At 27.8% G+C, this 24178-nt stretch overlaps 4 protein-coding genes across 5 annotated transcripts in view; 1 reads left to right on the forward strand and 3 right to left on the reverse strand.

The window, feature by feature from the left end:
* On the forward strand, positions 1–24152 carry LOC123264336 (COMM domain-containing protein 4). Its single transcript, XM_044727572.1, has 8 exons — positions 1–85; positions 20985–21006; positions 21975–22046; positions 22114–22182; positions 22458–22497; positions 23416–23616; positions 23697–23852; positions 24064–24152. Exons 2-8 carry the CDS (start codon positions 21004–21006, stop codon positions 24117–24119), a joined length of 597 nt encoding a protein of 198 aa, XP_044583507.1. The 5' UTR covers positions 1–85; positions 20985–21003; the 3' UTR covers positions 24120–24152.
* Positions 373–13774, reverse strand: LOC123264335. The gene is made up of 3 exons (XM_044727571.1): positions 13294–13774; positions 2608–2801; positions 373–674 (listed from the first exon to the last, which is right to left on the reverse strand). The coding sequence occupies exons 1-3, from the start codon at positions 13517–13519 to the stop codon at positions 402–404; spliced, it is 693 nt and encodes a 230-aa protein (XP_044583506.1). The 5' UTR covers positions 13520–13774; the 3' UTR covers positions 373–401.
* The window catches only part of LOC123264337, a 27217-nt gene continuing 7096 nt past the window's right edge, over positions 4058–24178 (reverse strand). Inside the window, exons 2-7 of one of the 2 annotated variants that reach the window (XM_044727574.1) lie at positions 19875–19883; positions 15811–15825; positions 6024–6143; positions 5807–5937; positions 4344–4520; positions 4058–4262 (exon numbers count right to left, since the gene is read on the reverse strand). In XM_044727574.1, the coding sequence (XP_044583509.1) occupies positions 4130–4262; positions 4344–4520; positions 5807–5937; positions 6024–6137 (555 nt within the window). In that variant the 5' untranslated portion in view covers positions 6138–6143; positions 15811–15825; positions 19875–19883 and the 3' untranslated portion in view covers positions 4058–4129. Of the gene's footprint in view, positions 4263–4343; positions 4521–5806; positions 5938–6023; positions 6173–15810; positions 15826–19874; positions 19884–24178 lie in introns of those variants that run through there. The other variant, XM_044727573.1, reaches the window with a different exon arrangement.
* Positions 18843–21076, reverse strand: LOC123264334. The gene is made up of 3 exons (XM_044727570.1): positions 20566–21076; positions 19578–19663; positions 18843–19504 (listed from the first exon to the last, which is right to left on the reverse strand). The coding sequence occupies exons 1-3, from the start codon at positions 20611–20613 to the stop codon at positions 18862–18864; spliced, it is 777 nt and encodes a 258-aa protein (XP_044583505.1). The 5' UTR covers positions 20614–21076; the 3' UTR covers positions 18843–18861.

Consider the following 24178-nt stretch of genomic DNA (forward strand, 5'->3'; position numbering starts at 1 on the left):
AAAAAGTTTGACATAACAAAAACAACATAATAATAAGTGTTCGTTAACCTTCAAATTGCCAACCAAAATAATCAAGAAAAAAAAGGTAAGAAAATAACAAAATTTTGAGTAAAAAATAAAAAATCCAATAATTTTAGATGCTTATATTTATTTTATTGATTAAATAATTAATTTACATAAACAATCACCGATCAACAATCCATAAATCACATCTTTTAACAGATCTAATTCAATATTAAAAATAAGCTCCCGCATCCCTAATTAAAATAATATAGTAAGTTTATTTTAAATGCAGGTACTCATTCCTCGGTAGCTTTACAATATTTAATGTAATTTACATAATTAATAATCGGAAAAAATTTTAATGGAATAGTTATCTATAAAAACAAATGCAGGGGAAGTTAGACAGGTTTATCAGAAGAATACAAATGATAATAATGACCGAAACTTCTTTTTCCGCCCCAACTGTTAAACGGTTTTTTAACTCCAGAATCCGCAACATTGATGCTTTTTTTATTTAAATCTTCGGCGTTATCTTGATAATAATCAACTTGACGTTTTCCACCCCAACTGTTGAATGGCATCCGTGAAGGCCGGCGTATTTTTGGATCTAGTTTCAATGGAATCGAATTCCGCTTTCCACCCCAGGCGTTGAATACTTTATTTCTTCGTTCCTATTTCAATTTAGATTTTTTATTATTTCTTCTATAATTATTATTAATTTTTGATAGATACAAAAAAAAATAATCGGAAATTTTTTTAAGGGATGAAATTTACTTTTTTGCCTTCTGACGCTGAATTATTGATTTTACTTTACAAAAAAGCATTCTTATGATCTTCAATAGTTTATAAGGAGATTCGAGCGTAACTTGTGAGTCAAAATAATGTTAAAATTTTTTTTTACTTTCAATTTACTTTCAGTCTTCCCAATATTCGTCAAAATTCTTTATTTTGATTTAAAATAATTTGAACAATTTAATAATTGATGATTTTTACTTATTTAATAAAAAAAAGTAATGAAATGACTTTGGTATTTACTACTTGCCGGATTAAATAAACAGATTTGGCAACAGCGCGTTTGATTATACCCATTACAGAGACGTGGATGAGTGTGTCAGTTAAATATTTATCTCTCTGTAACTATATTTATATCCTTTTCTTTTTTCTCAGCTGTTGACGCGACGTTGCCAAATCTTTATTCGAATAAATAGCTGACGATAAACGAGTCAAAAACATTAAATTCAACTTTTAATATTTCTAAAATTATATCGGTAATGTATTATTATTAAATTTCTTTTATGTTTTACAATAATCCAAGTTTCTTGTGTATAGTTTTTTATTCGTTAAAGTTGGGAGGTTGATATTGAAAAAAATAATTTAAGTCTCGACTAAACGTTTGTCCGCCATAAGAGCCCGTGTATAAGGAGATAAAAAATGTGATTTTTGAAATTTAATATCTAAGTAAGTAAACGGTGAATCTTTTTTAAATTTTGGGATTAGATAAAATACGTATTTTTTATACGTATACTTAATTTTGAAGCTCAAAGTTGAAAATTATCTTTTTTATTAGATTTGCTCGAACCTCCTGAAGTATAATAATAATTATAAATACAAAAAATTACTTCAGAAGAAGAAATAATCGCTGAAAAAATGCGATATTAATTACACCTGTGAAATTAATATAATTAAAAATTGCTGTAACTTGGGTTGTAATTGATCAATTTTATTGAGCGAGGGTTTATATGAAGGCTCTTATCTCCTATTATTTAAATAAATTAAAAATTTTTTATAAAAAAATTTTTTTAAGGAGGTTTGAGCGTAACTTATGAGTCAAAATAATGTAAAAATTTTTTTTTTTACTTTCAGTCTTCCCAATATTCGTCAAAATTCTTTATTTTAATTTAAAATAATTTGAACAATTTAACAATTGATGATTTTTTCTTGTTTAATAAAATAAAGTAATAAAATGACTTTGGTATTTACTACTTGCCGGATTAAATAAACAGATTTGGCAACAGCGCGTTTGATTATACCCATTACAGAGACGTGGATGAGTGTGCCAGTTAAATATTTATCTCTCTGTAACTATATTTATATCCTTTTCTTTTTTCTCAACTGTTGACGCGACGTTGCCAAATCTTTATTCGAATAAATAGCTGACGATAAATGAGTCAAAAACATTAAATTCAACTTTAAATATTTCTAAAATTATATCGGTAATGTATTATTATTAAATTTTTTTTATATTTTACAATAATCCAAGTTTCTTGTGTATAGTTTTTTATTCGTTAAAGTTGGGAGGTTAATATTGAAAAAAATAATTAAAGTCTCGACTAAACGTTTGTCCGCCATAAGAGCCCGTGTATAAGGAGATAAAAAATGTGATTTTTGAAATTTAATATCTAAGTAACTAAATGGTGAATCTTTTTTAAATTTTGGGATTAGATAAATTACGTATTTATTTATACGTATACTTAATTTCAAAGCTCAAAGTTGGAAATTATTTTTTACATTAGATTCGCTCGAACCTCCTAATTAAAATTTAATTAAAAAAAAAAAAATTACACTTTTGGGCCAGAAGTAGTGTCTTAAAAACATTATTTTTACCTTGTTAGCAGGTTGCATTTTAACATAGTGCACACATTTAGATATAGGAATTACAGAGGGATGTAACTCCATATGATAACTAGGTCCTCCATGAAATCCCACAGACAATAAAGATTTTTTAGAAATTTTCTTATCCGGAATTGAATTTTTTTTTAATTGATTTACACTCCATAGTTTTTTCCATATTTGAGATTCTGAAAAACAAATAAATAAAATTTTTTTTCAATAAAAATTGAATAAATAAAATAAGTGGTTTTAAAATTAAACGACTGGAAAGTTTGAAGATACTGCGAATGCTTTTATACCGACAATCCAATATTAATTCTGAGTGTAGGAAAATAAAGACTTAATGAAGTGTAGCAAACATCAGAGTTGAATTGAGAGTCGTTGACTTGTTTTTACTGCCGACAGTCAAGGGTTTTTTTCCAAACAAAACAATAAAATTTCCATGTTTATTTTTGTTCTGCAATATTTCCTTGCAAAATTATCAATTTTATTGTAGCTGTTACATTCAAAATTTGCCGCATTTACCAATGCGTCATCTATATATTTTTAATTTAATATTTCCTACATTTAAACAGAGAAAAATAAATAAAAATATTTTTTTTTACCGCTAGATTTTTGACCAATTATTTTAAAATCAATTATATTGCTAAAAATATATTATTGTGATTCAAATGGAAATTTTGAGTGCTCGTTCAATTAATTAGGTTCATTAGGCTCAAAAAAATGTCATACATTGTAAAAAATAATCAATAGATGTCCAGTAGATTACAAACATTCTCCTTTGCCTGAAATTTTAAATAAAATCACGGAATTATTAGCGAGAATACAGATTTTATAGATGTTGACTGGACTTCAGTCGGCGCTTGAATGACAGTCGAGCGCTCCCCACTCCCGAGTCTAACGCGGCCTGGTTCCCCTCCTCCGGCTCCCAGCTAGTGGGGATCTTACTCTCCGTTCCGTGACTGCTAACTTCAGTGTTATTACTTCCATTAACAATTTATAAATTATTACAACCAATTATTTTGATTTAAATCATAAAGTACGATAAATAAAATTTTATTTACATATTATGTTATCCTATATTTAAAAAATTGTTAATTATTGCAAAAAAATTTCTATAAAGTTTAATTTTTTAAAGAATCTTATGCTTAAAAAATTCTTTTTTTTTTATATATCTTCTATTAAGAATTAAAAATAAAATAATCAACGAAATTGACGAAAATTTCACTTTTTTTTTACTATTTATAATAATAATGTATTTATGATTCATTCATAATTTTTTTATTTTCTGTAATCTGCGTGAGCGAGCTGGACAAGCTGAAAATAGAATGAAATCATCATAAAAATTGAAGAATAATACAAAAAATAAAGTAAATTTATAGTAATGGAGGTTTTAATTTTCTTTCATAAAAAAAAAGGTGTAAATAAAATACTAAAATTTGAGATTCATTGTATTTATTATCAATGACAGTACATCAAATGTTATAGAATTTAAAATAAATTCTTTATTAACATCTCAGTTACAATTATTATCATATATAATAAATTTGCCTTGTGCGAGACCCATTCTCAAGGCTAATTGTTGTGCTCTTCGAATCACATCTGTCGTTGGTTTTGCTTGGCGAGTATAGATAGTTATAACTTGCTCACTAAGTACAATAATAAGAAAATTATTAAATAATTTCTGCATGTAACTACTAACAATGTATCTTTTACAAGAAATAACTTACTTGTAAGATCCGTAATTATCGCAGTTCAAAGTTATTAGATAATTATCATAGACCTCTTCTATATAAAAGTACTTATTAGGTAGCAATCCAAAAATTGGGTCGCGGATAGTTGCATGCATCTGATTATTCGGTTTGGTCAAAGTCACTTCGACTTCGACTTCCAAAAAAACACCGGTACTGAGTAATAGAATTAAAATAGGGAAAATTAGAGTTTTTAGTAGAAAAAACTGAAAATATTACACTTTATATTGTAAAAATTATCCGAGTAACATATGCTTGAGCAGGATTTAGGTGCCAGTGTCTTGAGCAAAACCCCTAGTTGCTATAGTGTCTTTTTCTACATATGGGTCTTGCTCAAGTTCAAGTAGAAAGAACTGGTTCATGATTTATATATAACTAGCTCAAGACATTTTGTGCAAGAATATGAGACAAGTCTGATGCAAGATGCATTGAAAAACTTTCTGACGGATTTTTTGAATCAGAAACTCACAACAGACACTTACCCATGACTTGCTCAAGATTTGCTCAAGATCCGTAACTCTCAGTAATTTGTTCATTTCTAAAGTATTTGTCAACCAAAAACTAACAGCAAATGTTGAAGCGTGACTTGTTCAAGATTTGCTCAAGATGGATGATGCATTATATATTTTATAGCACTTTTTCCCCTCCACTACTTAAAGATCTATTGATTCAGTGGTGCTCATTTTAAAATAATTTTGTCTTGATCGATAAAACAGTAGGTCTATACTCTAAAAGGTTAAGCTGAATGAGATCCACTGATCCTATAGTAAATATAGGAGGGGTAGAATGATAAGAACGGTCATTCGAAAACATTTGATCTTGAGCAGATCTTGAGCAAGTCTTGCACATGTATATTCAGCATGCTTCTGGTGTCAGTCTTTCTCAAGAATTGATATAGTTAGTTTATCGATAAGCTTCTTCAGATTTTCTCATTTTTCTTACACAATTCTCGAGCTATAATCTGGCCCAAAGTTCTTGTACAAGGCTTGTTCAAGACTTGTAAATTGAATTTGTTACAAGTATCTAGAGCAAGACCCATAGGTAGAAAAAGACACTAACAACTATCGAAATTGAGACCAGACTTGCTCAAACCTTGAAAAAGATTGCTATATGGGTATAATTATCGAGACTAATAAATATAATGTTAATTATAACAGCTCAAACTCTCAAGCTCATTACCCAAATTTTAAGAATTTATACGAAAAATTAAAATTATTAAAAAACCTAAATTTGAGAATTAAATTTAAACTTTTTATTATTGTAAACTGTCAAAAGTTTTAAATGAAACTTTAATAGTTACAATATGCCTCAAAATTAATATAATTTTTACAATTTCACAAAAAAACTTGATTAGTATTCAAAAACTGTAATAAATTCTAATTACAAAAATAATTTTTTCCCTTTTCTCCTATGCGGTAAAAATGAAACATATGGATACTTACTTTTTAGAAATTACCGAAACATGTGCGGTTATTAAACCATTTATTGGCGGATGCATGTGATACTGTATGCACCTCGCAGTATTTTTAAATTTATCTTGGGTACTTGCGTACTCAAACCATAATCCGGAACCCTAAAAAAAAAATTATTTCTCTTCATATTAATCTTCGCCAAAAATAACAATATAATTTTGTCTAAAAAAATAAAAATAATACTTACTTTGTAGCCATTATGATTTGTTCCAGTGACATTAGGACAAGACCCTGGTACCCGAACTTGCGCAAAAGAAACGCCAAGTATCAAAGATACAACCGTAATTTTAACAAAAAACATTTTCGTAAAAAATAAGAAATTAAGTATTTCTTCAATAAAAAAATATTTTTCAGTAAAATATTTTTTTTACTGATGTAACAGGATATTTATACGCATTTTTTATCAAATTTTAACAATATTTGTTTCAAGCGATAACGACTTTGATTGTTTTATGTTGAAATTATTTTGCAGTATTAAATATTTTAATTGTTAATTATGTTGATTAAACATCGATGTAAGTGTATGAAAACATAGGAGTCTAAATACTTATTTTAAAAACGGAGATTGAGTAGAAAAAATTTATTAAAGAAAAAAACTTTTACAAATTTTAGAGATTAAATATTTTTAGCAATAAGATTTTTCAATAAAAATTTGTAAATTTAACAACTTTAAAATGGATTTTAAGTCATTTTAAATTTGAAAGCAATACTTAGATTTTATTTTGGAAGCTTTCGTTATTCGGGAATTATTAATTCATAAATAAAATTTTAAACATTAAGATTTCCGAGTTAAGTGTTTTTTAGTTAATTTTACGGAAATCTCGAGTAAAAAAAAATTATGTTAAAATAGTCGAAAATTTTTTTTAACACTATTTTAAACGAAGCGTCTTAAAATTGTCAGAAAATAATTTTTCAACAATTTCGAATTAAATTTAAAAAGAGTATATAAATATTGCGGTTAAAAACCCAAAAATGTCTAAAAATTAATTTTTATAACAAATTTAAGTACCAAATTTGCTCTTGGAATTTTATTTTGACGTCTTAAAAGAATCTTGGTTCGTGTCACGTTTAAATTATTAAAAAACCGATTTTTAACTTTCCGCTATGAAAATTGAAAATTTTCAAAAATCGGAGTTATTGATTTTGTTCCATTTTTTGAAAAGAGTTCTCATCATATCTCGACGTTTTAAGGTCTTAGGAAGCTTCACCGAATGTTTTCGCGATGATGTCCGTATGTCTGTACGGATGTGGGTGTATGTATGTGACCCTCTTATAACTTTTGAACGGCTTGACTGATTTAATCATAGTTGGTGCCATTCGAAAGTGCTTGACCAAACTGACATTTTGGATACAATTTGGACCAATTCAAACAGGTAGATTTTGAGAAATCTCAAAAAAACTATAAAAAATTTTTTTTTGAAATGTGTTTTTTCTGGAATAACTTTTAAACAGCTTTACCGATCGATTGCCAAAACTAATCAGCTATTAACATCCACAGATTCGGTAGAATCTGGCGCCAAGTTCCGTTCAAAAATCCCGTTGTAAACGGAGCGCCAGACTACCGACTGTGTTTACTGTAAGCAGAACGGTATTTCGAGGTTGCAAAATTTTATTTAATTATATGGTTCTCCTTTTTCCGAAATGATATATTATAAAAGTAATTTAAACTTTATTTTACTGATATTAATTAATTATAATCAATTATAACACTCAATTCACTTAAAATTATTAAATTTTATCAGCACAAACTATAGTAAGCCCAGAAATTTCGATCCTGACTTTTTTTCGATGGGGAATGGTGACCGCCACAGACTAGATAAAACAAGTGAAGCTAATAAAAAGCGTGTAATGAATATGTGTAGTAATCCTTCCTACAGACACGCAACTACAGTAAAAAAAAGTGATTCATAGCTTGCATCTATGGTCGCCAGGGTGCACTGGAATTACATCTACATAAACTGTAGCTTCAAGGGGATAGTTTGCAGTAAAAAATGCAGTCAACACGAGATTTAAGTTGTTATCAATTGTAAATTTTCATTATAATTACAAAAAATACTAAAATTCGAACAAAAACAGTTTCACTGTAAAAAAGTCGCGCCAAGTCCACGTTCATAAGACTTAGGAAAAAAAAATTTTTTTTTTTCTTTACAAAAAGATAAAAAATAAAAAAATTAAAAAATCCAAGTAACCGATATGATTGTTTATGATTTTCGGAAATTAAAAAAAATTTTAGTGTAAATTTAAAAATAAAAAAAAAAATTTTAGAACGTACTTGGTCTGCGTCATTGTGTATTTCAATTTTTTTAAAGTCCTAGTAAATAGATTTTACGAATTTCATTAAAAGTAAAATATTTTGCAACCACGCACACTAAATACGTTCTAAAATTTTTTTTTTTATTTTTAAATTTACACTAAAATTTTTTTTAATTTCCGAAAATCATAAACAATCATATCGGTTACTTGGATTTTTTAATTTTTTAATTTTGTATCTTTTTGTAAAGGTGACTGAGTAAATAGATACGGATAGTGTCTCTGGTAGCTCAACTGGTAGAGCCTTCGGCGCGTAACTAGATGATCCGGGTTCGAATCTCGGTCTGGACTAAAAAAAATTAGAAAAGCAGTAGACTCTGAAGGCCATCCGTGCAACTTCCCGCTAATTCCATACCTAGGTGCATAAAACTGCACTAATGACGTTTTTGAGCTCTTCGAGCTCAAAAACACAATTTACGTGTTATTTTGAGCTCTTCGAGCTTAAAAGTCTGATAGAAGTATCATAGAACAATATTTTTTAAATTTTCAAACCGCACTAACTTTTAAATGAATCAACCGATTTTCACACGGTTGGCAGTATTTGACGCAATTTTTTTAGTTTCATGACGAATCTTCAAGTTTGAATTGATAAAACTAGGAAATTTGGAGTAATTCCAAAAAAACACTTTTTTTGGTTTTCTTTCGTTCATGATATTTCTTGAACGAATTGACCAATTTTGACCGGCTTGACGGCGATCGACGTAATTTTTTCATGCTAATAGCTGATTAGTTTTTGAAATCGATCAGTGCAGCCGTTTAAAAGTTATTCCAAAAAATGTCGGAGTTATGTTAAAAAAACACTTGTTTCCAAATATTTTATCGAGGATATCTCTCGAACCAATCAACCGATTTCCACATTTTTGGCGGCGATCGACGCGGTTTTTTAAGCTCTGAAATTATTCTATGTCATCAAAAACGATCCGAGAAGAAATGACGAAGTTATGTCAAAAAAACACTTTTTTCGGTTTTCTTTCGTTCACGATATCTCTCGAACGAAGAATATATGGTGAGGCTTTCGCCTACCTCCGAAGAGGCCGAATCCTGGGCTCAAAAGAGCTATACACGCACGTATATCTATCCTACCCTCACATAGGAAATACACAGCCAAGTTTGCCGGCAAGGAAAAACCCTGCCCTCAAGCATTTACGCTATCATAGGACAGACGTAAATTGAGTTGAATTTAATGTCAATCTGTCCTCGTACTCAGTTAACTGTATCAACCCATTCAACGACTGCGTTAGCCTGATCGGTAATATAATGATAACCCGACCAGTTACCAGCGGGGCCCATGCGGGGAGGTGCAGCCGTAAGACCTGTTTGAGCCATAACACTTATCCCCCCTTACAAGAGTCTCGTTCGTTCGTCTGTCTAGTCTAGTCCCCGAATCTTTGAGCTTACCTGCGTTGCCAAATAATTTTGACAACGTCATGATGCCTTGCTCAAAATATCTCTCGAACGGATCAACCGATTTTGACCGGATTAGCGACGATCAGCGTGGTTTTTCAAGCTTAAGGGCGGATTAGTTTTTGAAATTGATCGATAGAGCCGTTTAAAAGATATTCCAAAAAAACCACTTTCAAAAATGATTTTTTTCTTATTTTTTTTGAGTTTTTTCAAAATTTCTCAAAATCTATCGGTCCGAATCGGTTCAAATTCTCAGGAAATCTAAGTTTGAGGGAACTCTTTAGAACGCCGTTTGATACGTTCCGATCGGTTCAGTCGTTCAAAAGTTATAAACGAGTCACATAGTCACACACACACACACACACACACACACACACACACACACACACACACACACACACACACACACACACACACACACACACACACACACACACACACACACACACACACACACACACACACACACACACACACACACACACACACACACACACATAGTGACAACCTCACGGGGATAGTCAGGGAAGCTTCCTGTGACCTTCAAATGTCGAGATCTGATGAAAACTCGATTTTTGCAAAACGGGGTGAAAACAATAAGAACTTCCCGATTTTTGAAAATCTTTGATTTTCTTAGCGGGAAGTTAAAAATAGTGTTCTATGAAACTTCTATCAGACTTTTGAGCTCGAAGAGCTCAAAAGCATACAAAAGCTATTTTTTTGAGCTCAGAGAGCTAAAAATAACACACAAATTGTATTTATGAGCTCGAAGAGCTCAAAACGTCATAAGTGCAATTTCAAGCGTTTACGTATAGAATTGGCGGGAAGTTGCAGGGGTAGCCTTTAGGGTCAACCGTTTTCCTAATTTTTAACTTCCCGCTGAGAAAATTGAAAATTTTCAAAAATCGGGAAGTTATTGTTCTCACCCCGTTTTGCAAAAATCGAGTTTTCATCAGATCTCGACGTTTTGAGGTCCTAGGAAGCTTTCCTGACTATTTCCGCGGTGATATCACCGTGTCTGTCTGTATGTATGTATGTGTGGGTGTCTGTATGTATGTAAATCTCTCATAAATTTTGAACGGATCATCCGATTCAATCGAAATAAGCGGCGTTCTGAAGAATTTCTTCGCCCCTAGGATTCTAATACTAATTTACAGAATTTGAGTCGATCAATTTTGAAAAATCTCAAAAATAAAATTTCCAAAAATTCGTTTTTTTGAAATATCTTTTAAACGGTTGAATCGATCAATTCCAAAAACTAATCAGCTTTTAACCTCAAAAAACCACGTCGATTGCCTCCAGCCCGGTCAAAATTGGTTGATTTGTTCGTGACATATTGTTGTCGAAAAAAATTGAAAAAAATGTTTTTTTCAGAATTTCTATGAAATTTTTAGTCTGATCAGTTTACGCTTAAAGATTTTTCAAAGAACTTAAAAAACTGCGCTAAATGCCGTAAACCGCGAGAAAATCGGTTAATTCATTCAAAAGTTATTGCGGTTTGAAAATTCAAAAAATAGTGTTCTATAAAACTTCCATTAGCCTTTTGAACTCGAAGAGCTCAAAAGCACAGAGCAGTGATTTATTTGAGCTCGGAGAGCTCAAAATTACACAAAAATTATATTTTTAAGCTCGACGAGCTTAAAAAATAAGTGAATTGTTGAGCACTTAGGTATGGAGGTAGCGGGAAGTTGCAGGGATGGTCTTTAGGGTCAACTGTTTTCCTAATTTTTTTTTTTACGGGACAACTGAGAAACTTTTTGCTTGAATTATTACCAATTTTGCGACACAATTGACTTATACACTTGTGTAGTCTCATTACTGCCATTGTTTTTTTTTTTAACTCCACAATTGTCAACAAATTTTTCTCTCCATAATTCTTCAACAATCGAACATTGAAAATAATGGAACTTCAGATTGAGTTTTTATTTGTTGCAAATAACGCTGACATTATTAGTGTTGCTAATTGAGATCCGAGAAACCTCTCCAATTATGTTGTGTCAATGTTTTTATTCTCAAATAAAAATTTATGGGAACAAAAAAAAATAGTATTTCAGTTTTTAATTTAGAAAGAACAAAAAAATTTACATTTTTTATGAAAATTCATGTATAATAATTTTTATTTAAATTATTTTATTACCAAAACTTTTAACGAATCCTCATAAATGTCCTTTTATATTATTTATCTATTTATTTATTTTTATTTTACTTATATTGAATTCAAAATGTATAAGTGTATCAATTTGTAATAAAATATATATTTTATAAAAGCATTACGAAATAGCAAAAATATATTAATACAGTTAAACTACACCTGATACAAATTTTGCATCATGGATTTTATTCCGACATCTAATAATATGTTATGTTATTTTTTATATTATAAATTATAACAATATTTTCGATAATATAAAAATACATATAAAAAAAAAATACTAATTTAATTCTATTAAATTATTAACATTAAGTATAATATTAAAGAGAGTTTTATTTAATTTGAACTAATTAAATATGTAAATACAATTATTTATAATGTGGGTGCAAAAATAAACATAACTCGCTTTGTTCTGTTAATTATTATCACAACATAAAATTAATCTTAGAATATTAATATTATTTTATTAATATTATGATGAAAGATATTTAAGGATAAAACCCAAAAATTAATTTATTTTTTATTTTCCAAACTACGAAATAAATTGAAAAAAATGTATGTAGAAATTTATGCAACCGATATACAAAATTAAAAAAAGCAATTATTTATTTATTAAAAAAAAAAAAAAACAATCTAATTATAAGACAATCTGAACAAATTAAAGGATCAAAATAATTTAATAAACTTTTATCTAAAGTTGATAAAATTTATCAATTTTATATTCTTTTTATTTATAAAAATTTTGTATTAAAATTTTTTTAAAATCATTCTTAATTATTTTTATTTATAAATTGTAATCAAGAGACACGGTAGATTTCTGAGATGAATATTTTTAAAAAAATCTACCTAAAAAATAGAATTTGTAATATATGAAAGTTATTTTACGATAAAATACAAAAATTAATTTATTTTTTATTTTCCGAACTACGAAATAAATTTTAAAAAATATCAAAATTCGAGGAATAATAGCTCAAATTGAAGATAATTATGTGAACTTTGACATAAATTTAATAGATTTAAGCTATCTTATACGGCTGATAAATTTTTTAAAGAAAAACGCCCGAAATACATTCATTAAAAAATTTTTTCAAATTTTCAAAATCACGGAATTAATTTAAAAAATCATTAAAATTAGACAAATAATAGCTTCAATTGAAGGTAATTATGTGAACTTTAAGATTAATTTAATAGATTTAATCTATCTTTAACATCTGGAAAATAATTTCTATAAAATTAACGAAATAAAAAATTTTTTGAAAATGAAAAAAATTTTCAAACACCCACAACTCGTAAACCAACCGGACGATTTAGCTCATCTTCAAACTTGATCTTAGTATTGATTCATAAAATAGCTCCACAAAATTTCATAAAGATCGGTTAAGAACTGTGGACGCAATCTTGCTTACATGCCGCGTTATATCACACTTATATGCATAAACTTTTGAGCCAACGCTATTTTTCGGCGTAACTCCACGAAATAAAATATATTATGACAAAATTTTCTTAAAATTACGACATAAGACCGACTACAATAACTATATATCTAAAAAAATCTTGCTAAAAATAAACAATAAAATAAATTTATACTTACTTAACTTATTTTTTGACACCAAAAAATTTTTCGTCGGCTTTATCACAACCCCAGTTAATTTGTTATTCTTTCCAAATTCTTCCTCCACCTTACTACTATCATTACAATTATTATTATTATTACTAAAATTATGATTATAATTAAAGTAATCTTTAACACTGTCAAAAATAATCCCGTCAACGATCCCCGTGATCATAAAAATAACAAAAATCCCAAAAAATTGCATCCTCCAAAAAAAATAATAATTATTTAAATTTACAATTTAAAATTTTCTGTCCACTTGCTCTTGAAAGAAAAAAAAATTTTTTTTTTCCAATTTTTTCTCACTTTTATTATCACTTGCAAATTCAACCCGCGGGATCTTCTCCAGTGCCTCACCCTCGAATCCGCGGGATGTTTATATACTCACCACCTGTCGCATCTTGCGTACTATTGGTCCAAAGTATTTTCTATTGGACAGACGCAGTCCCTTTGCTGGACTCCCACGCGGCTTTTGTAAAAAAAAGTTACAATATATATGTATATATAATATTTAATAGTAAATTACCATTTTTTTTTTTTAATAATGCTTTATTACACCGTACATATTAACATAAATTAATAAATTTAATATTATTATTTTATTATAATCTATATTATTAAGAGAATAAGAAAAATTTTGGGTCCACATGGAAAAAAGTAAACTGTAATATTCACTCGGTTTCCGGTTAATTTTTATAGTTTCAAACAGTAAAGCGGACATCGGGGTGGCAAAAATATAAATATCACAGAACTTAATGTAGAAAGTATAAAAGCCACAATTTATAATTTAATATCCAAAATAAGTGATAAGTAGCTGTCATTATAGTAAATAACGACTCTTTCATCTTAAAAAATTACAGTTTCGAACAGTAAAAATTGCCATTTCAATATATAGTCCATATTATGAGGAGAAGGGGAACTCAGATGAAAAAAAGGGGGTCTCACTCTGGGAGAATTTAAAAATTCAAACAGTAAAAATTATACTTTTAAAATATAATTTTAGCGTTGCGTTTAAAATTTACCATTTTACTTTGTAAATATTGACGTTGCTTGTATTAGAAATTTACTAACTTTATTTTATACTTTTTACATACCATAAGATCATTTTTTAGGTACGAAATGATAAATATCAAAATCTGAATTGTTAATTATTAAACTTTAACATTTTAGACATTTACATAGCGAATATTACTGTTTGAAATAATATTTTCTTCCATGCAAAGAGTAAATTGTAACGTTAAAATGGTAAATATTATAAAGTGAACAGTAAAATCACGATTTTACTGTTTGAAATGATAATTTTTAGCAGTTGATCATTACTTATTATAGATCGACTGTTATTTATTACAGTTTACTTTTTTCCGTGCAGGATAGTCATATGGATTTTTTAGTGAAATTTAGTGTCATTGCAAAGGTCTTGATTTAAATTTATGCCTTTCAAGATTTCATATCATTCCCACCGATAGTCAATTTATTATGATAAGTATTTAGGCTGCATTCGAAAATACTCTATCTCTAGACACATAATTAAGAAATTACCTTGTATATTGTGAACTATTGACATTTTTAAAGATATAAGCTCACCCCGATGTTACACTCATCAAGACCTTTCATTTGAGTACTCACATCAATTTTTCATATGGGTAATTCTCTGTAAGGATGTTTTTTGCTGGCCCAGGCATTTTTTTATTAGAAAAATTGTTATTTTGTTACTAAAAAAAATTTATTACGAAAGTAAAAAAACATTTGTATTTGGAGCATTGAAAACTAAAATGAAATAAATTTTGATTTTTTTGCTATAAATTCGTAAACCACCGAAATAACAGTCCCCTGGGCTGTCCCATACCCAAAATTAAAACTTTAAGATTAAATTTTAAGTTATTCGTCCATAATATATAATTTGGTCCATAATGTTTATAAACTTAATTAGTTAACTAACAATCTTCTTCAATAAAAAGTACCGAAAATTAATTTGTTTCATTAAATTCATTAAACCAAAGTTTGTCCCAGACATTTTAAGAACAGTCCCCTGCCAGAAGTTCAAAGCCAAAAAAAATCCAGCGCGTTACTTTATCTTTTGTAAGGTTTATAAGGGTCTAACTAGCCTTGAGTTAATAACCATAGGGCTGTTAGTGCTTCATCGGCATTTTATTTAGTGTCAAAGCACCGTTTGTGCTGGAAATATGTGTCTGGGCCACTTAAAAACTCAGTCCCCTGGCAACTATTTTTATTTATAATTTATTTATAAAATTGGATCCATAAGTCTTAATATTATTCTAATTAATGTAAAGATTCATTGAGAACTTGAAAAGTTGAACGCATTGAAATAGTTTGCTTGATTTTTCTCAATTTGATAAAAAAAACAGTCCCTGGCAAACAGTCTTCTGTGATGTTAAATGGCAAAAGATACACAAATATCGAAAAAGCAAAAATTAATTCGGCTGTTTATTTATTATGATTAAGCTGATAGTTTTGTAGCCTTGTTAATTTTTTTTCTAATAAAATTAAAAATAATTTGATCGGACAATTTTGTACTGATTTAAAACGTCATTACAGAGAATCACCCATATATTTATATGCATATATGAAAACTACTTACATCAAAAATGCATGTGGGTACTCAAATGAAAGCTCTTGATGAGTGTAACATCGGGATGAACTTATATCTTTAAAAACATCAATGGTTAATAAAGTACAGTGCAATTTAACAAAATTCATTATTTAATAAAACGAAGTTGTATTTATTTATAGTTCACAAGTCTCGGCACTCTCATAGTGACTGCAAGGTTGCTAGTTATTATTATTATTATTTTTTACTGTAATTACTATTTTTTATAATGATATTTATCTAAGGATAATTATATTTGTTATTTTCTTCATATTTATATTTATATTTATATGACAATAATGTTATCATTGTCTCTTTATTTGGGATAAAGCAGTTAGATCAGTAAAGCAGAAATATCCGCATTACTTCCACACTATTGTTTTTTCACACATTCTTTTTTACTGTCACATTTTATATATAGATATATCAAGCATATTTATGTATATTTTATTTTTTATATTAATCTTCAATTTTTATGATAATTTCATTCTATTTTCAGCTTGTCCAGCTCGCTCACGCAGATTACAGGAAATAAAAAAATATAGAATGAATCATAAATACATTATTATTATAAATAGTAAAAAAAGTGAAATTTTTGTCAATTTCGTTGATTATTTTATTTTTAATTCTTAATAGAAGATATATAAAAAAAAAGAATTTTTAAGCATAAGATTCTTTAAAAAATTAAACTTTATAGAAATTTTTTTGCAATAATTAACAATTTTTTAAATATAGGATAATATAATATGTAAATAAAATTTTATTTATCGTACTTTATGATTTAAGTCAAAATAATTGGTTGTAATAATTTATAAATTGTTAATAGAAGTAATAACACTGAAGTTAGCAGTCACGGAACGGAGAGTAAGATCCCCACTAGCCGGGAGCCAGAGAAGGGGAACCAGGCCGCGTTAGACTCGGGAGTGGGGAGCGCTCGACTGTCATTCAAGCCCTGACTGAAGTCCAGTCAACATCTATAAAATCTGGATTCACGCTAATAATTCCGTAATTTTATCTAAAATTTCAGACAAAGGAGGATGTTTGTAATCTACTGGACATCTATTGATTATTTTTTACAATGTATGACATTTTTTTTCACCTAATGAACCTAATTAATCGAACGAGCACTCAAAATTTTCATTTAAATCATAATATATTTTTAGCAATATAATTAATTTTAAAATAATTGGTCAAAAAAATATTTATATTTATTTTTTTCTGTTTAAATGTAGGAAATATTAAATTTAAAATATATAGATGGCCTATTGGTAAATGCAGCAGATTTTAAATGTAACAGCTGCAATAAAATTTATTTAAGGTAGTTTAATAATAACAATTCACAGTCAAAATAATTTTATTTCTCAATTTTTTTTCTATCACAATTAATTATAATTAATCAAAACTGCAAAAATAAACACAAATAACTTATATAAATATTTGATTGATTTAATTTGATACGTATTATTATTGAATAATTATAAGAGTATAATGAATGAAATATAAATTAAATATAACTGAGCTGTCACTCGGCAATACCAACTGTTGTCAATTGTCATAAGTTTGGTATTTAAACTACAATTGTTTGCTTTGTTTATTTATTGTTTAAATTTGTAAATATAACCTCAGTGTATAAATTATAGTAATTTATTTTTATCTAAAAAAAAAATGAACCGTGCAAGAATATCTGGAGAAATTATGAAGCAAACTTCAAATTTGTCGCTTAGAATTTATGCCGCCATTTCGTCGTTAGTTAACACGAAGGAGTTAATGTCTTCGATAAACAACAGAGATAGAAAGCGAATTATAATATTTAAGAATTAATTAAATTAAAACTTTGTGGTAAATCGTTTTTTATTTTATCCAATCTGCGTTTGAAACATCGTTCTGTCTATTTAAAAGTTTTTTTTTAGGTTAAGTTTGCTGATTTTTAATAAACCATCACTTTCCCGCGCTATTGAACAGAGGCACCCTTAAGAGCTCATGTATTTCTGCGAAACTTCAATTAATTATATCTCTTGAATAGTGAACTTAAAAAATCTAATTTTTTTCGATAAGTTTAGCGATATCAAATATATAATACACAGATTACATGCCGCATCAGTAATCGCGCGTGACTTGAAATATTGATAAAAAAGCTTCTTTAACTGTTTAAACACTTGCTTAAGGGGTTACATCGCTTTCCTTCGGGAAAAAATAGCCTATTTTTAACAATTTTTTTTAATAGAAAAAATGAAATATTTTATTCAAACTTTTTACTGTTTTAAAGTTAAATGTTTAATAAGGGATTACTGAAATTAAAAAAAAAAAAAATATTAAAAACTCTGCTAATTTGACGTCATTTCCGGCGAGCGCTTGGAAAAAAGATGCGTCCGCGTGGACAGCAGAACTCCTAGCAGGATTATTTGAAGTGAAAAAAAAAAAATTGTGCTTTAGTTAAGACTTCAAACTAGGTCTTGAACAAAGGAAAAAAAAAAAAAATGAAAATTGGATTTTTGGCAGAGGTTTTTACAAAAAAATTAAAAATTTGGCTAAAATTTCGCGGCATTTTTTTTTTTAAATAGTTGTAATTAAAAAAAAAAATCTTTCGTTCAAGACCTTGTAAATTATAACTCGAAGATCTGTCTAAAATTTCATCAAGATCGGTTGAGTAGTTCTCGAGAAATCTTGACAACCGTCTTTGAAAACATAGTTTTGAGAGAAACGCGTTTAAAGTTTTGAGTGACAATACAACAGCGCCGTGATCAAACAACTTTTTAAAACTGTATCTCGGAAACTATTATTTAGATCGATTTGAAATTTTAGGACAATATTCTAGAGATGTTGTAGAATTTAATAAGACAAAAAAATCGATTTTTTGAAACCGTGAAACCTATGTAACCCCTTAAATTAATTGAAAAGTGATTACATATTCTTGATTTCATCTAAATCTTGAAGAAGCTCTAACCTCGAGTGACATAAAAAGGATCGTTTTCTCGGAGTAATTGATCAAAAAAATCTCTGCGACCACGTGATTGCCCATCTGTATCCTTATTATCCTCCAACAATTTATAACTATAACCATTATTATCACTACCTTCATTTCTTTTATCATACAAATAAATCCCTCTATTATTTTCATTTACACGAGTGTCACCTCGGTGATAATAATAATCATTATAACTTTTTTTTTTACCACGTGATATGAAAAATGGCTCGTGTAATAAATCCGAAATGTCCGAACGCTTCTGCCTGTCTTTTAAATTAAACGATCGTTTCTTCTCGTTACTAAACGGAAAATTCACCGTCATAGAAGATTTCCTTCCGCGGGCTAGATAAAACGGATCTTGATCAGCCTTTATTAATTTGTTGTCATTCGACATTAAATTAGTGTTTGACTCGCTGAGCATTACCCAACCGGGCTCATCAACATAAAATGGATGCTCAACCATTCGGCCACCAGAGGAGCTGCGGCGCTGGAATTTCTTCATACTGTCGGCACTTGAAAACACGATGTATGTTTTTTCTGGACAATTACACTCACTGTCAAATTTTGATAAAATTCCAGGTGATTTTACCTGAAGCTTTTGGTTACTTGATTCGAATCTAGAAAAAAAAAATTTTAGAAAAATAAAAAAAAAATTTTTTTTATCCAAAAAAAAATTTTTTTTTTTCATACCTTGTTTGAGAGTGAAATTTTGTATCCTGTATTTGGCCATTGGGATCTTTTGGAAATTGGATTTGAGATCCTACTTGATTTTCACACTGAAAAAAAAAAATTTATTTTTTTTAGACAATTATTTAAATTTCGTGTTAGCAATTTAATTTTTTTAATTAATTTGATCATAAAAGTAACTTTTTAATTTCTCATTAGTTAAATTTTTGTTATAAAACTCAAAATTTTGGAAATTTTGAGATTTTTTAACATTTTTATATTTTCGAAAATTTTCATATTTTTGAAAATTTTGATATTTAAAAAAAAATTCTGGAAATTTTGATATTTTTGAAAATTTTGATTTTTTTGAAAATTTTGATATTTTTAAAAATTTTCATATTTTCAAAAATTCTGGAAAATTTGATATTTTTTAAAATTAAAAAATTTTTTTTTACAATTTTGATATTTTTGAAGTTTGGAAATTTTTATTTTTTTTAAAATTTTCATATTTTTAAAAATTTGATTGTTTTGATGTTTTTAAAAATTTTGGAAATTTTCATATTTTAAAAAATTCTGGAAAATTTGGTATTTTTTTAAATTTTGAAATTTTTTTTACAATTTTGATATTTTTAAAGTTTGAAAATTTTGATATTTTCAAAATTTTGATATTTTTTAAAATTTTGGAAAATTTTATATTTTTTAAAAATTCTGGAAATTGATATTTTTTAAATATTAAAATTTTCATATTTTAAAAAATTTTGGAAATTTTGATATTTTTTAAAATTTTTACAATTTTGATATTTATGAAAAGTTTGGAAATTTTGATATTTTTAAAAATTTGGATATTTTAAAAAATTTTTAAAATTTGGATATTTTTCAAAATTTTGGAAATTTCCAAAAATTAAGGTGAGTATTTAATCGATGCAAAACTCAATTCTCTTTACATCTCTACTTATAAGTGAAGGCTAAAAAAATCCAGTATAATTTAAAATAAAAAAAAACACAAACTTACCTCGATTATTGCAATGGAATGAATAAGTATCAAAATAAATCCACGCATAATTGCACACTCATTCGTGGTGAATAACTCGAAAATTATCGACAGAGCCGAAGGTTTCAGGACCGAGTTCCGTAAGAAAATGGAAGAATTTTCAAATCTCGGACGTATATATGCTCTCCGAACTCTATGATTTTAATTCCCTCGTGTGTTTAATACCATTTTTAGTATATTACTTACCTCGTTTCACATCGACAACTAAACGTATTGCACTGGGAATTTAATTTACTTCTAACATGTATTTTTATTTTCATTTTAATATCATTTCTTCACATATTTATGTCAATTTCATGCGCGACCACTGTACAAATATCTCGTCCAATTATTTATTTATTACACTCGTATTTACTCAATCACGACTTTGTTTGTTCCAGATTCAATTATCTCGGCAAAATGGTGAGTAGTTTTCATTTTCAAAATTATTACTTCTCGTTAAATGACTCGTTTTTTCCTTCACACCGCTTCGAAATAAAAAACTAACCTCATCATGATATTCAGCGGGAAATTTCCGAAAAAATGAGTACCCACTTGAAATTTTGAAAAATCCAAAATTTTGAATTTTTAAAAAATCGAAAAAATTTTGAATTTTTCAAAATTTTGACTGGGTACTCAAATTTTCGGAATCATTCATTGAATATCATAATAAGCTTATATTAAGTGATATTTCATCTAAAAAAATAAAAAATTTGGAATTTTTCAAAAATCAAAAAAATTTTGAATTTTTCAAAATTTTGACTGGGTACTCAATTTTTTAGAAATTTTCTGCTGAATCTCATGGTGAGATTATATTAAGTGATATTTCATCTGAAAAAATTCAAAATTTTGAATTTTTCAAAAATCAAAAAAATTTAAAATTTTTCAAAATTTTGACTAGGTACTCAAATTTTCGGAATTTTTTCATTGAATATCATAGTAAGCTTATATTAAGTGATATTTCATTTTAAAAAATCCAAAATTTTGAATTTTTCAAAAATTAAAAAAATTTTGAATTTTTCAAAATTTTGACTGGGTACACATTTTTTTGTAAATTTTCTGCTGAATATCATAGTGAGTTTATATTAAGTGATATTTCATCTGAAAAAATCCAAAATTTTGATTTTTCAGAAATCAAAAAAATTTTAATTTTTTTTTAATTTTGACTGGGTACACATTTTTTTGTAAATTTTCTGCTGAATATCATGGTGAGCTTTTAATAAGTGATATTTCATCTAAAAAAATTCCAAAATTTTGAATTTCTCAAAATTTTGACTGGGTACTCATTTTTTTGTAAATTTTCTGCTGAATATCATGGTGAGCTTATATTAAGTGATATTTTAACTGACAAACTTAAAATCAGCAATTTTACGAGAGCGCATTTTTTATAGAAATTTCGATTTCTTGGTGATGGAGACTGCCCCGACTGGTTACTTGCTCAGATAATCACTATGTCTCGTATGGTAAGTGACTTAATATAAATATTACTCGATAAAAAAAAAAAATGTAAAATAAAAACAAAATTTACAGACTTCAATAAAAATGAAATTATTGGGAGTGCTAGTCGTAAAATCGATACTTAGCAACGGTGAAATAGACGTGAGTAAAAAATTTATAAATGTTTAATAAATAATTTTTTTTTGTTTATAAAATAAAAATATCTATTTAGGGTGTAGTTATTAATTTTTCTTTGATATACCGTTTTAATTTTAAGATTTATATCAAAGATGTTCATTACGGAAATACCTTCTTTTACGCTTACTTAAATTTGTATCCATTTAAAAACCACTGCTAATAATAATAAATTTTTTTTGTTTATAGAATTGAAACTAGCGAATTTATTAATGATAATAATTATTATTATTTTTTTATAGGAAGATAAAATAAAGAAGCTTACACAGGATGCTAAATTAGGTAACTTTATGAATGAATATATTTACAAATAAAATTTCTTGTCCATCTAAATTTATTCATCAACCTTAATATAAGGTTAAAAATATATTTTACTTTTATATTGTAATAAAAAAAATTCAAAATTTATTTAATTGATACTAATAAGTTTTTGCTCTGCAATATTTCCTTGCCAGATTTCCATTTTATTGTAGCTGTTACATTTCAAATCTGCCGCATTTACCAATGCGCCATCTATATATTTTAAATTTAATATTTCCTACATTTAAACAGAGAAAAATGAATATAAATATTTCTTTTACCGCTAGATTTTTGACCAATTACTTTAAAATTAATTATATTGCTAAAAATATATTATTATAATTTGAATGAAAATTTTGAGTCCTCGTTCAATTAATTAGGTTCATTAGGCTCAAAAAAATGTCATACATTGTAAAAAATAATCAATAGATGTCCAGTAGATTACAAACATTCTCCTTTGCCCGAAATTTTAAATAAAATCACGAAATTATTAGCGAGAATACAGATTTTATAGATGTTGACTGGACTTCAGTCGGCGCTTGAATGACAGTCGATCGCTCCCCACTCCCGAGTCTAACGCGGCCTGGTTCCCCTTCTCCGGCTCTCAGCTAGTGGGGGTCTTACTATCTGTTCCGTGACTGCTAACTTCAGTGTTATTACTTCCATCAACAATTTATAAATTATTACAACCAATTATTTTGATTTAAATCATAAAGTACGATAAATAAAATTTTATTTACATATTATATTATCCTATATTTAAAAAATTGTTAATTATTGCAAAAAAATTTCTATAAAGTTTAATTTTTTAATGAATCTTGTGCTTAAAAAATTCTTTTTTCTTTGTATATCTTATATTAGGAATTAAAAATTTATCTTTTCATTCACTATTTATTACAGACTGGGACGATGCAATGTCCATAGTATCGGCCTTAGAAATGATAATAACCTCCTCAGCGCGTTACGAAGTTAACGCGGATGACCTTAGCAGCGAATTGCAGCAACTAGGACTACCCAAAGAACACAGTATTGTTATCGGACGGCTGCATACTGATAATTACAATCAAATTCACGATTATTTGTTAGCTCAATCTTTACGCAGTAAGTTATCATCATTATTATTATTATTATTAAAATTTTATTTTTATAATTAATTACCTGTAATTTTAATAAATTTCCAGTGAACGCGCTGTCCTCTATAGACATAGAGACTAAAAAAGACGAGACAAAAAATTCCGTGATGGTAACCATGGGGTTAAAAATAAAAAAATTAGACGGTGATGATGAAAAAGTATCCATCAACATTCCCAAAGACAAATTGGCTGTTCTAATCGAGGGTAAGTGCGCTTTTATATATTATTATTGCAGAATAATAATGGGCTGTATACATTTTTGTGTCATAAAAACACAAGGATTACATATATTATTCATAGTATGTGTGCATAAGTTCACATGTGTGGACATGGACACGCATATATGTTATAATATACTCATACCTTTTGACGCAAGTAGTGATAGCAATATTTTAAAGTGTGTTTTAAATTACAGAGATGAAGAAAGTACGCGGCATTATGGAGGAGATGTGCAGCATTAAAACAATGTAATTTTATTATTAAAAAATTTTGTTACTAAACTTATATTTTGTGGATCTATTTATAACATA

The sequence above is a fragment of the Cotesia glomerata genome, linkage group LG4, assembly GCF_020080835.1.
Source record: "Cotesia glomerata isolate CgM1 linkage group LG4, MPM_Cglom_v2.3, whole genome shotgun sequence".
In the NCBI taxonomy this organism is placed as follows: domain Eukaryota; kingdom Metazoa; phylum Arthropoda; class Insecta; order Hymenoptera; family Braconidae; genus Cotesia; species Cotesia glomerata.